The 14,396-nt window shown below is 47.7% G+C and overlaps 1 protein-coding gene across 2 annotated transcripts in view; it reads left to right on the top strand.

Moving 5' to 3' along the window:
* The window catches only part of CCDC60 (coiled-coil domain containing 60), a 159,244-nt gene that overhangs the window by 67,407 nt on the left and 77,441 nt on the right, over positions 1–14,396 (top strand). Inside the window, exon 2 of one of the 2 annotated variants that reach the window (XM_007529309.2) lies at positions 5,466–5,545. In XM_007529309.2, coding sequence (XP_007529371.1) covers positions 5,466–5,545 — 80 coding nt within the window. Of the gene's footprint in view, positions 1–5,462; positions 5,546–14,396 lie in introns of both variants that reach the window. The other variant, XM_060193005.1, reaches the window with a different exon arrangement.

Genomic DNA, 14,396 nt, shown 5'->3' with positions numbered 1-14,396 from the left:
AAGATAAGGACTAGCCAGAGTCACCACCTTCTGGGGGGTCCTTGACAAAAGGCAGACCCAGCGTCCAGCCCACAGGTGTCTTGTCAGCATGAGAGCCCAGCCCTTCGCGGGAGCTGTGGCCATAATAACCCTTAGCTCTTCACTCTCATCCCCATTTCTGCCCACCCCCACCACCCCCGCCATGGGGGCGAGTTCTTGTCAGTTACATCCAGTCCCACAACCCTTGCCAACTGGCATCCAGGTCGACTCAGCCAATAGTACATTGAGAGCAATTTCCAAAGGGAAATGAAAGGCTGAGAAGAATGGAGAAGCCAAGGGCGTCCCCCACCCCAACCCTGCCTACACACACACACACTCACACACACGCACACGCACACGCACACGCACATGCACACACACAGTTCTAGTGGTGCCCTCCAACGAATTTTGTACCCACCCCCCTCAGCTGGTGGCCCAACCCCAACTCCAGCCCCTCTGGAGGTGCAGGCACTTCCTTCTTTGCCTGACCACTAGCTTATCTTGCCATCCCATCTTCAGCAGGCCTTTCAGCTCCTCCCCACCTAATTGTTCCCTGCTTTACATTTTCCCTACTGAACCACCAGCTCAAGCTCTGGTTTTCTGTGTAGATCCTGCTGGTAGAATATGTGCGACTAAACTGTCAACACACATCATTCCACACTCCGATCACTCCACTGAAAGCATGCACTTTGCTCTATTGAGAGAATTAGTCAGAACTGCTTTACAAACATGGAAAACACTGATTCTTAGAGCATGGGTGTAGGGGAACTATTTCAGAATCACCAAGGGTTTTTTTTGTTTGTTTTTTTTTGGTTTTTACCTTCATGTCAAACACCCTGAGATAACATCTCTACAAGTAGTATGTTTCATTCACTTCCAGCTTATCTTATTGTCACAACTATACCTTGCCATCTATAATTACTTTCTTTTTTTTGCCTCCAGGGTTATTACTGGAGCTCAGTGCCTGCACCATGAATCCACCGCTCCTGGAGGCCATTTTTCCCCCTTTGGTTGCCCTTGTTGTTGTAGCCTTGTTGTGGTTATTATTGTTATTGTTGGTGTCGTTCATTGTTGGATAGGATGGAGAGAGGAGGGGAAGACAGAGAGGGGAAGAGAAAGACAGATAGACACCTGCAGACCTGCTTAACTGCCTGTGAAGCGACTCCCCTGCAGGTGAGGAGCGGGGGGGGGGGGGGGGGGGGGGCTTGAACCGGGATCCTTACGCCAGTCCTTGTGCTTTGCGCCACATGTGCTTAACCCCACTGCGCTATCGCCCAACCCCCTAATTACTTTCTTTTTTATTAGTGGTTTTCAAGATGACAAGATTAAAGGGTACAGTGCCCCACTGCATACACCACCACCAAAAGTTCAGTGTGGCCCCCCTTCAACAATAACCACCATCGTGCTCACAAAGTCTTAGAGGTAGTTGGGCTCGTTTATGGGCTCTAATCGTGTAAATCCCACATTATGTATAATATTCGAAGACATATACTTGGTGCCCAATTATAAAACTTGAAAGTTCTTCCTACTTTTAATAATATGAATTGTAAAGCTCTCCATCACTAAAGTTCTTTACAGTGTGAATTTTTTCACTCAAAATTCTATCTCCATATCAATTTTCAGCCAAGGAATGGAGTTTAGAAAATTATGACGACGGGAGTCGGGCGGTGGCGCAGCGGGTTAAGCGCAGGTGGCTCGAAGCACAAGGACCGGCGTAAGGATCCCGGTTCGAGCCCCCGGCTTCCCACCTGCAGGGGAGTCGCTTCACAAGCGGTGAAGCAGGTCTGCAGGTGTCTGTCTTTCTCTCCCCCTCTCTGTCTTCCCCTCCTCTCTCCATTTCTCTCTGTCCTATCCAACAACAACAATAATAACTACAACAATAAAAAACAACAAGGGCAACAAAAGGGAAAATAAGTAAATATTTTAAAAAAGAAAATTAAGACATACATCTGTGTAGAGTTCATTAGTAATAATAGCTGAAGAAGTATAGCTTAAGCAGATCTTGTTCAGTTCACAATGGAGTTATGTCCCAATATGTCCATTATCAGTGGAAAATGCCATTAAGTCACAAGTACACTTCCATGAAACCTACCAAACAGCTTAGTCAACCTGCCCTGCCTTCAGCCTACTGAGAACACTCCTGCTCAAAAACACTGCAGAGCATCTTACCACATGTCACCAGCCCTGGAAAAGATCAGCCTGCAGAATATTCTACAAGAGATACTGTTCCGTCATCGAATGTGCATCCTATTCACACTGTCACCGAGTCAGAATACCCCAGGTAGGAATCGTCCTGGGAACTGTCTCTATGCCGAGTCATTGCTGCATATCTAGTGGGGTGTTTCTTAGACCTGTACCCTACCACCATACTAGCAATCTGGGCCTCTCACTGAGCTCAGTCAAGGCTATCCTAAGGAGCCAGGTGGCGCTGCACCTGGTTGAGCATACATGTTACAGTGCACAAGGACCCAGGTTCGAACCCCCCAGTCTCCACCTGCAAGGGGAATGTTTTGCGAGTGGTGAAGCAGTGTTGCAGGTGTCTCTCTGTCTCTCCCTCTCTATCACCCCCTCCCCCTCTCGATTTCTGGTTGTCTCTATCCAGTAAATAAAATAAAGATAATAAAAAAAATTTTAAACAATTCTTTAAAAAGAAAAGAAGTATATATTTTTAAAAAGGCTATCCCTAAATGATTTTTTTTTTAATCTTCAGACTCCATCTCCTATCTCCAAACCCTGCCACAGCTCTGTCACCTCCCCACTTTCCCAGGCCATGCTAATGTCCACATCAGCAGGCAACACAAGACCATTTCATATTCAGAAAAATGTAGGTGATTTGGTCACAGATCCCACACGCATATGGCCCCTCCCACATGGCCAGATGGCCATTTCTGTCAGTACACACCCCCCAGCCATTCTCCCTCTGCCTTCAAAGCACACTCTCAAGACTCTACAGCCCATAAGCTTTGTCAAATTTCATTTGGTCTTTGTTTTATTTTGTTTTGTTTTAAATATTTCTTCTCTGTTCAATACATAACTAACTTGTATTTACTGCAGAGTGATAGAAAGTTCACATAAGCAGGGCCGAGCAGTGGCACACCTGGTTAAGTTGCACACATTACAGTGCATAAGGACCCAGGTTCAAGTCCCCGGTCCCCACCTGCAGGGGAAAAGCTTCATAAATGGTGAAGCAGGGCTGCAGGGGTCTCTCTCCGTCTCCCCTTCTTTATCTTTCCCACCCATTGTAATATTTCTCTGTCCCTTCTCAATAATAAGAAAGTAAAAAGAAAAGAAATGAAATGAAATTTCATACAACCTAAGAAAAAGAAATAGCAAAGGGGCCAGTCAGTGGCAATCCCTGGTTAAGCCCACATAGTACGAAGCACAAAGACCTGAGCCAGGATCCAGGTTCAAATCCCCAACTCCCCACCGGCAGAGAGAAAGATTCATAAGCACTGAAGCAGGTCTGCAGTGTCTCTCTGTCTCTCTTCCTCTCTATCTCCCCCTCCTCTCTCAATTTCTTTCTGTCCTCTCCAATAAGATGGGAAAAATGGCTAGCAGGAGCAGTGGACTCGTAGTGCCGACACTGAGCCCCAGCAACAACCCTGGAGGCAAAAAAAAAAAAATAGTCAACACCCCCCACATGATAGTTTCTGTATCTTTAAGAACCATGCATCCATACATCCACACAAATAGTTGCTCAAAAATGCAGACACAGAATCCACCATATGGGCCCCTTTGCAACATGTCTTCCCATTCAAAGAACTCAGGCATCTCTGTATACCAGTCAAGACACTTAGTCTTTGTATCTTTCTTGCTGTTTACAGCTGCATAGTCTCCCCATCACACCCCCATCCCCATTTGGATGCACTATAGCCACTGCACCATCTTCTCTTGTGAAGACAAGAGCTTGCTTGTGGACAGTTTCATGAAAGCTCCTCTCCAAGCAGGGCTAGTTCCTTAGGATGCTGGATGGCAAAGGGGCCATTAGAGCCCAGGACATGTCCACTTTCAAAGCATTGGGTGCACATGGACAGACAGCCCTCCAAAACAGCCATCACAGGGCTGGGGAAATAGCACCACTGGCGTGCAACAGACTTGCATGCCTGAGACTTTGAGGTGTCAAGTTCAATCCCCTGTGGCATCACAGGCAAAAAATGAGTGGTGGTCTGGTAAATAGGAGAGAAAGGCAGGGAGGCAGGATGGGCCAGTGCATTTGTGCCCCACTCCCAGATTCATCTGAAAAACCTGGATCTTCTCATAACTTCTTAAAACATTTTCCTCTAAAATGAGCCCTGATATTGTAGGAACTGGTCTCAAGACAAGAGAATCAATATGGTGCTCATATTTCTGTTTTACCTAATGGTGACTGAGAAAAGGGACTTCTTAAACTGAAATATAGTTTAAATTTCTTTTTCTTCATTCGTCTTATGAAAGAGAGAGACCAGAGCACTGCTTGACTCTGGTATGTAGGCCAGAAATTAAACCTGGGATCTCTGGGTCCTCAGGCATGTAAGTCCTATGCTCAAAGGCTGAACTATTTCTCCAGCCCCAGCTTCCTTGTTTATGCTGGCCTGGTATCCACCTCTAAGTAAAGGATTAAAGTCTTGTGAGGGTCCCATTTCTTCTTCTTCTAGCGTTTGCCCTTCTTCCGTAGCCTGTCAACAGCGTCAGGTTGAGCCTGATGTAAAGTTTCAAGACCTCCTTTGAATCTGGAGAGGTGGCAGTCGTTGACTATGTGGGTCATAGTCTGTCTGTAGCCGCAGGGGCAGTTCGGGTCGTCTCTGGCTCCCCAGCGATGGAACATAGCGGCACACCGGCCATGGCCTGTTCGATAGCGATTGAGGAGGGCCCAATCATAACGTGCTAGGTCAAATCATGGCTGGTCAAGGCAAGGGATAGATGAAAGAGAAAGAACCCCCACAAATAAATGGCTGCATAAATCACTGGCAAAACTCTTACTTTGGGGACTTCAGGGGCAGGAGGGAAGCACACTGCATCTCTTCACTGACAAGGCGCAGCTCTTCAAACCAGATGCCTCTGTCAGCACCAATAATGATCATTAAGGTGTAATTCTGTGCTCTGCTTGGAACATCATGAGAACACTAGAAGCCTCCATTCATCAAATGCTGGTTGTGAGTCAGGAATGTGGCAATTAACTCAATCATCACCACAAGGAACTAGTCCCACATTCTGCTGAAGGAACTGAGGCCCAGAGAGACTGACTGGTGGACCCAAGATCACAGGGCCAGTCACTAGTCAGAATCAGGATCAGTGCTCTGGTCTGCCTGTTGCTCTTCCTACTGTACTCCAAGGTCTCTCTCTGATGTGGAGAAGGGCTCTGTGTGTCTCAGGACCCCTACACCCTGAGCAAACACCTGCATCGCCCGCAGCTTGGCTCCGGGTACACCAGATGGACTAACGCCTTTTCACTCTGAATTTTTCAGCAGGTCGTGGAAGTGCCTATGAGGAGCATCAAGTATATGGACAAGGAGATAGTAAATCTCAAAAAGGATCTGAGAAGAAGCCGGTGAGTCCTGACAGGGGTGAGTGGGCAGTGGGAGGTGCTGTGCCAACTGCTGGTGTCCCCAGCTCAGAACAGGAAGCAGAAGATTCACAGGAAGGTGAGGGGGGTGGTGAGTCAATAAAGATTCCTGTATTCTTTCAGTGTGACTCTGGGGCATGAACCCAGGGCCTCAGGTCTGTACAACAGCTCTGGTGAGCAGCTTCCTTGGGCTCAATTTTTCATTATTTCTTTGGAGAGAAAGAGCGAGTGCAGAGACACCACAGAACCACTCCACCATCCACAGAACTCCTCCCCATGCCATGTGATGCCAGGGCTAGAACCTAGGATGTCCCACAAGGAAGGCATGTGCTCTCTCAGACGAGTCATCTCCTGACCCCCCAGGGGATCCATTTCTTGGTTGTACTTTTCAGGAAGCACCTAGACTTACTCCCCACTGTCTGGCTCATGCATGCTTGTCCCCTGCTGGAAGTATCTCCGATCTCCTTCCTGGATCAGAATCCAGTTCTTTTTTATTATTATTAATTATCTTTATTTATTTTCTGGATAGAGACAGTTGGAAATGGAGAGGGGAGGGGGAGATAGACAGGGAGACAGAGAAACACCTGCAGCACTGCTTCATCACTTGCAAAGCTTTCCTCCTGCAGGCGGGGACGGAGGGCTCAAACCTGGGCCCTTGTGCATGGTAATATGTGCACTCCACCAGGTGCACTACCACCCGGGCCCCCAGAATCCACTTCAAGGAAGTCCCCCACACCCAGAGAAATCTCTCTTTACTTCAAGCTCAACATGGTAGCCAAGAGGCACATAGACTCTATCTCCAGCACTTGTCCTGCAGCCTGCCCGCTGGGGACTCTGCAGGAGGCACTGGCTTCCTTGTAGCTCTGCTTCTTTGCCTGGGAATAAAGTAAGAGCAAGGTGAAGTTGTACATGAACACCAACACACCTAGTGTGGTCCTGAAGTCAGGGTCCTTCTCCTCCCCTTCACCCTCACCAATCCCTTCCTCACCCTTCACTCCTTACTTCTTCTTCTAGCGTTTGCCCTTCTTCCGTAGCCTGTCAACAGCGTCAGGTTGAGCCTGATGTAAAGTTTCAAGACCTCCTTTGAATCTGGAGAGGTGGCAGTCGTTGACTATGTGGGTCATAGTCTGTCTGTAGCCACAGGGGCAGTTCGGGTTGTCTCTGGCTCCCCAGCGATGGAACATAGTGGCACACCGGCCATGGCCTGTTCAATAGCAATTGAGGAGGGCCCAATCCTAACGTGCTAGGTCAAAGCCGGGTTGACGCTTGCAGGGGTCTGTGATGAGCTGTTTGTTCTTTACCTCAGCTGACTGCCAACTCTGTTTCCAAGAGTCTGGAACAGAGAAGTTCAGTATAGGCGTAGGGGACCAGATTGGGTGACGAGACGTCAAGCGTTGGACAGGGTGGGCGAAGATATCCGCGTATATTGGCAGGTCCGGTCGAGCGTAGACGTGGGAAATGAACTTAGATGATGCCGCATCCCGACGAATATCTGGTGGGGCGATGTTGCTAAGAACTGGCAGCCATGGAACCGGGGTGGAACGGATGGTTCCAGAAATTATCCTCATGCAGGAATATAATTTGGAATCGACCAAGTGGACATGGGAACTACGGAACCATACTGGGGCACAGTATTCTGCAGTGGAATAGCATAATGCCAGAGATGATGATCGTAGTGTGGAAGCGCTCGCGCCCCATGAGGAGCTGGCCAGTCTTGCAATGATGTTATTCCTTGCGCCCACCTTTGCTGCAGTTTTTATGAGATGTTAGTGAAATGACAGAGTGCGATCAAGAGTAACGCCAAGATAGACTGGCTGGGCTTCATGCGGATTCTCGTATCGCCAAGCTGCACATTAAGCTCACGCGAGGCCGAGGCATGGTGTAGATGGAAAACAGATGATACCGTTTTTGCAGTGCTAGGGATTAGTCGCCATTTTTTACAGTAATCAGATATCAGAGACATGTCTTTCATGAGTGTTTCCTCGAGGATGTCGAACTTGGATGCCTGAGTTGCACAGCAGATGTCATCGGCGTAGATGAACTTCCTTGAAGAAGTTTCTGGGAGGTCATTGATGTCAATATTAAATAGTGTAGGAGCCAGAACAGAGCACTCCTTACTGAATCTGGAAGTTGCAGGATTGAATACAAGTTCCAAAGCGGCACTCTGAGCAAAGCAATTTAAGGCACAAATCACAGAAGAGGCCTGCTGAGAGGGGGTGATACAGGCACAGAGAAAAGGTCTCAGGAGGGTGATTGTGCTGGTGTGTGGGGGAGGGCTGGAGGAGGATTCTCTGGATACCCAGTGCCCAGGGAAAATGTCGGTCACACATATAACTTAAGGCTGTGAGTAGTTACGCTAAAAAAAAAAAAAAATTAAAACAGGTGAAAGTAATTCTAAAAATATATTTTCTTTACCCCAATACATGTGAAATCCACATTCAGAAGTATTCATGAAATATTTTATATTTTGACTTTCAAGATGAAAAGTGGTAAAATGGTGAAAAGTCCAGAGAGTAATTTATACTTAGAGCACATGTCAATTTAGACCAACCTTACTGCAAGTGAACCATAGTTGTCAGGCCTTGAATTCTAGCCTTCTAAAAAGCAGACACGGAGGCCCTAACATATAGTGTGACTGTATCTGAAGAGGTAATCAAGGTCAAACAAGGTCATAAAGGTGGGGCCTTAGTCCAATGAGGCTGGTGCCCATATAAGACGAGTAAGAGAGAGGAGGCTAGGCGGTAGCACAGTGTTTGCGCAAGGACCGGCACAAGGATGCCAGTTCCAGCCCGTGGCTCCCCACCTGCAGTGGGGGTCACTTCACAGACAGTGAAGCAGTCCTGCAGGTGTCTATCTTTCTTTCCCTCTCTGGGTCTCCCCCTCCATATCTCACTGTCCTATTCAACAACAACAATAGTAATGGTAACAATAACAACTACAACAAGGGCAACAAAATGGGAAAAAAAATGGCCTCCAGGAGCAGTGGATTCATAGTGCAGGCACTGAGCCCCAGCAATAACCCTGGAGGCAAAAAAGAAAGAAAGAATAAGAGAGAATAGAAATGTGCTCACACTAAGAAGAGGCCAGTGAGGACCCAGCTGGTTGACCACCGTCTGCAAGCCAAGGAGAGAGGACTCAAGAGAAGCCAAGACTGACACCATGGTCTTGGGGCCCAGCCTCCAGAACTATCTGTCACTAAATAAATATCTGTCATTTTGGCAACTCAGTCTGTAAGATTCTATGTGAAAGACCCCCAAAAATAATGTAATTGTCAAAGCTGGGACCACTTGCAGAGGGTTCCCCAGCTCCTGGGTGCTTGTGAAGTTCATTCTATTGCAAATCTCTCCCCAATTTAAATCTCATGTAGAGCCCAGCTCAAGACTGGCCCAGAAGGACCTAGGAGACTACTCAAGCTGTTAGAGCACAGACCTTGCATGCCTGAGACCCCGGAGATCCCAAGTTCAATCCCCAATACCATGCTATGCCAGGGCCTAGCAGACCTCTGGCCTTTCATAAAAATTAATAAATCTTTAAAAACAAAAGAGACTAGCATATGAACTTGGCTCTCAGAATCATAGATCTGGATTGCAGAGCTGCAACTCTTCCTCCCAAGAAGAATTTACACCCTGCCCCGAAGTCACATCCCTGCATGAAACTGGGATCCCAAGGGAATGTTCCAGACTTTAGAAGAAACAATATCATCAGCCATGACTTAGATTAATATGGCCCAAAGCAAGCCCCAGCTGAAGATGTAAAACAGAATCTGTGGAATCTGGGAAAGAGTGCACCCCAGCTGTTTCTACTCTGTAGAGAAAGACCTACTCACTGGAGGTTCTAGATGCCTTGGCCCAACTAAACCCCAGATACCAAGACACCCCCTGCCCAAGATGGCAGCAAACAGTGGTGAGCCAGCTACAACTAGAACCAGCTGTTACATTTTTGGGAAGTTTGCAAAATTCTGATTAAAGCAGTTATTGTTAAAAGGAAAAGATCTTGCAGTTAAGTACATTCTATTGAGACATGAGTTAGAAATCCTTGAAACTCATCACTTTCTAATGATTTTTACACATTCTACTGTTATCTGTGTCCTTGAATTTTTTTTTCTGTCTATCCTCACTGAGTAGAGGAATTCTGTAGCACAAGGAGCACTACAAGTCTCCTCCCAGGTCCTCATTCCCTGACATCACGTGGGGCACTCAAGAGTCAGCCTCTGTGAGCATTTTTGTCATGGAATTAGCAAATGTTACAAATCAGGGCTTCCTTGTTCCCCCACAGAGGTGGGTGTTGAACATTCACAGCACAGCCCTGGAGACAGGACCCTCCTGGAATGACCGGGGTTGAACTCTTCACCACCCAAGAGAACAGAGTGGGTTCTATTAAGCTGTGGCTTTTCTGCCACCTCTGAGCTCGCAAGCTAAGTCTGCAATTCCTGCCAGACACATCAACCAGGGATCTGAAACCTGCTAGGATTTAACATCCTCACCAGACAGACTGTACAAGTGCTGGACTTGAAGATGAATATGGGGAAAGCCAGACAAAGAAGTCACAGGCAAGGAAGGAAGAAGGGGAGGGAGGGGAGGAGGGAAGGAGGAAGGAAAGAAGGGAGGGAGGAAGGAAGGATGGGAGGAAGAAAGGACAGATAATAAAATGATCTGCCTGGGTACACATCCAGATCTCATGACACTGAAGGAACCTGTGACCCCCCCCCCCTTTATAAGGAAACATTCTTCTCCAAGGAATCACTCAAGAAATTTCTGTCCAAGAAATGTGAATCCCATGGCCCCCTGGCCCAGCATAAAATGAGGCCGATTATTATCAAAGAAGACACTGTCTTTTCCATGGATTGTGTTTCACATCTGCTTCATCTCCCATTAGAATCTATCCCACCTTGAGCAAATACCTCGACTGTCTCCTAGATTTTTATTTAATACCTCAACCCTCTTATAATTCAATCGCACCATCCCTGGTTTCATGGCCAATTTAACACGATGCTAAAAAGAATAAAAATCTAACTGCTTCTCCCCTCGCCTGTTCCACCAGATGTTGTGTGGCACAAAGCAGCCCGCCCCGCGCCTTCTCACAGGGTGTCTCCCCGCAGAAGCTGACAGCGGCAACATCTGCACGTGCCTGCATCTCTGCTGACTCCGAGAAGCCGATGACATATTTGCCTCCAAGTCCGATGGAGGCAAAATGTCACTGCAAATGCTTTAAGGAAAATAAACAAACATCTCTGCCACTGGAGCCACTCGAACAATGCTGAACCCGCAGCAGCCCCGGATTACCCCCTGGCCAAGTCTGGCCTCCCAAACAAGCAGTTGTAAATAAAGGGATTGAATTCATCCCCCTGCCAGATGTAGACCCCAGCAGGGTGCAGGTTATGCAAGTGTTTATGAGGGTTTGGGCGTTCCAGATGCTTCTGGTGGAAGTGAGGCAATTAGAAAGGACATAGGTGGGACTTTTTTTTTTTTTTTTTGGGAATGAGTTCCTGCTCCTTCTTGCTTCTCCCTAAATTTCTGTGCTTTTGCACATCTCTCAGCCATGCTTTTGGCTATCCAGAGGTGTCACCAGCATAACCAAGCAGGGTGCATATGCACTGTAGACACACTAGAGACAACGATATGCATTACAGTGGGACCAAGACAACAAAGCAAGCCACAGCAAGTAAATAAATAGAGTTGGCGGGTAGGTGTTGGCTGTGTGCTGTGCAGAACAGAGCCCAGTGATGGGGAGAAAGCCACTCCTCTTGGCTAAAGTGGCCAGAGGAGACAGAGTCTGAGCCTGATGTCAGCACCAAATGGCAAAGTTTGGCGCTCACTGATCCAGAGGCCAACTAATCACGAGGCCAGGGCTGGCACAAGAAAATCAAGTTTATTATCCGGGGCAAGTGAGCCTGAGAAGATGGCAGACCTGTGTCTCAAAAATGGCGTGTTCCTCTCAGACTGGGGTGTGGGGTTTAGAAAGGATGGTAGGTCAGAGAGAGAGAAGAGATCCTATCACACAGTTGTCTGTCTGTCTGGAACAGGTCTTATCATGCAGAATGAATCACCAGGGTCTGGTCGTCTGTCCCTTGTAAAACTCTTAGATAACATCACTAAGCACCACCTTTCCCTTGGTGTTTATGTGATCAGCTCCTGCCCGAACAAACTAACATCCCTTAGTCTTGGGAGATGAGGCAAGAGGCAGAGGGGGGTGAAAGGGTACAAGACATGTTTCTGCAGAGAACAAGATGAGTTCTATACTGACTACCCACCAGCGACACCCAAATGGTGAGGAAGAACAGTTCACATGGAGAAATGGAGTGGGGGTTGGGGGGTGTAGAATGTCTCAGAGGAAGACAGGTGGGTGAGTGTCAAAGTTGGAGCAAGCTGGGGACGCTGGTGAACAGGATGCTGGTGTAGCTGGAACAGTCGAGTGGGAGAGGAGACTAGAGAGGGGGGCAGTGCTGGCTCACCCGGGGGGCCTGGAGCCTTGAGGGGTAACAGTGAGTGTTGACAAAAAGTTTCCAATCTGATTTTAGACAAAAAGGTTCCGATCTGTCTTAGAAGAACATTCCATCAGCTGAATGGAGACCCACTGAAAGGCTATGTGAGAGGAGAGTGGGCAACAATTTAGATCAGGCAAAGGGCAGAGAACGGGAATGAAATCAACAGACACAGGACTTATCAAGAGGTAGAGTCACAGGATGGCTACTGGATGTGGGAGGCAAGAGGACTGGCAGGAGCAATGAATGACCTGTTTTCATCTCTGCCTCTCTCACTGGGAGGTAAGATCTGCCACAGCCTGGTAGACATCATGTCCCCTGTCATGGCCACTGAGCAGGTATTTATTGATGGGATAAATTCATTCACATGCACACCTCTAGAATTTAGCAGGTAAAAATAAGGAGAAAGGCCCACTTATTTATCTACTTGGTGTCAGGGGATATGACCTTTGTATAAATCTGTGGGGTTGGTCAGCTGATGAGAAGGCTGGTACCATCTGGCCTTCCTGGCAAGTCTGTTGGCTCTCTGTCTCCCACCATTTATTGGTGACAGGCCTGTGCCTGGAAGGACAAGGTGTCTGTGTTGCCAGCAGTGTCAGCCTGTCTTAGAAATCCCTGGGGTGCTTGGCATTAGGGAAGGACCTCAACAAATATTTGAAATTTATATTTGCATGGTAAAAACAAAAGTCTTCCCCACGACAAGCAGGAGAATTCTTGTTGATCTATTTAGCAGAACGGAACACCAAGATTCAGAAATGCTCCAAAGTTAACTTGAGACTGTTGTATCAGTTAGTTATCGCTATGAAATAAGTCATCTCCAAAACTCACTGAGTGCAGTAAGTGTTTACTAGTGGTTATGTGTCCATAGTCAACTGGAAGCCGCTCTCGTCCCAGATGGGCTCCCATGAACATCTCTACTTGGCTCAGGGTTGGGCAAGTGAGTCTTCTGATCTTGGCTGAGGTCTCCCATGGGTCTGGAGGACAGTTGGTCATAAGCTAATCTAACATGGCCTTGGCCATTGCACTACGGTCCTCTGTCTCAGGCAGATGGAATTTACCACTTCAAGTCAACTCTTTTCAGACAGAAAGATTCAGAAGGAGAGCTGGAAAGTTACCACAACACTCAGAGCACTGGGGGCCGCCAGGCACCTGCCGTGTGTGTGACAAAGCAAGTGTTATGCTGCCGACCCAGTTCAGCTTCTTGAAGGGAGAGTGTACAAAGTCAGACTGCAAGAGGATGGAGACTCGGTCCTTTCTTCAATCTACCACAGTCTACCAGCCAACTCCGACCGACCTTTGAGGTGCGAGCTAAGAAGACAGGGGGCAGTCATCTGTGCAAGCGAGACCGTCCTTGGGAAGATCACACAGAAATCGTGCCAGGAAGCAAACTGGCGGCAGCAGGGGTGGGAACAGAAGCTGCCAGACTTGAGAAGCATGGGTGCTCAGGGGACCTCAGAGAGCTGTGTGGGCACCCAGGGAATCCGGGACAATGACTCTGCAAGGAGACACTGAGATGGGGACATGACAGGGAAAGCTGGAGGAAGTCCGGACCACCACACAGAGAAGGAAGTCCCTGTGATACCGAACCTACAGAGCTTCAGACCCCTGCTGCTGGGGGCCCTGGAGTCACCTTGGGGTGAAGGGGGACTCCAGTTCCTGTCTATGAGGTTTCTAGACTCAGGTTCCGTGAGATTTCTCTTCCTTTCTATCTCCCATATATACTCTCCCAAGTATACCCTCTAAAGTGAACTAGCTTAACAACCAAGGAGCCTGACTAAAAGGACTCCTTAGGCCATTAAGACAGAGAATTCAACAAGAACTAGGACACCCATGCCACCCAGGAGGTGATGCAGCAGATAAGGCGCTCGACTCTCACGTAGTACAAAGTTTGACCCCCAGCACTACATGTGCCGGAGTGATTGTCTGGTTCTTTCCTCCCCCGCCCCCTCTCATAAATGAATGTCTTTTAAAAAAAGGGAATTGGGGCATTTGTATCATCTCACCCTATTTCCTAGGCTGCCTTATAAGTCAGTGGTATATAACAAGGGATGTTCACCTAATAAAGGATGTTCGAGTTGACATTCAGTTTGTGTCAGAGCTGGCAGGTAGAGTGAGTTTCACCTTTTTTTTTTTTTTTTTTTTGAAACAAGAAGAGGTAACAGCCAGGATACGAGCCACGGTGCTCATCCACCCCACCCAACTCTTCTCTCCTATGCCCAAGGCAGACACAACTAGTGGATCACAGCACTTGTTCCATCTGGACCAAGATTAGTCTCAAAACTCCTCCAAGCCAGCACCCCAGGAAGTCATCATCATTGATTAGAATGGTTCCACGGGATGTAATTTACATGTCAT

Source organism: Erinaceus europaeus, chromosome 6 (genome assembly GCF_950295315.1).
Source record: "Erinaceus europaeus chromosome 6, mEriEur2.1, whole genome shotgun sequence".
Classification (NCBI taxonomy): Eukaryota; Metazoa; Chordata; class Mammalia; order Eulipotyphla; family Erinaceidae; genus Erinaceus; species Erinaceus europaeus.
This window is presented reverse-complemented; position numbering and strand designations above follow the sequence as displayed.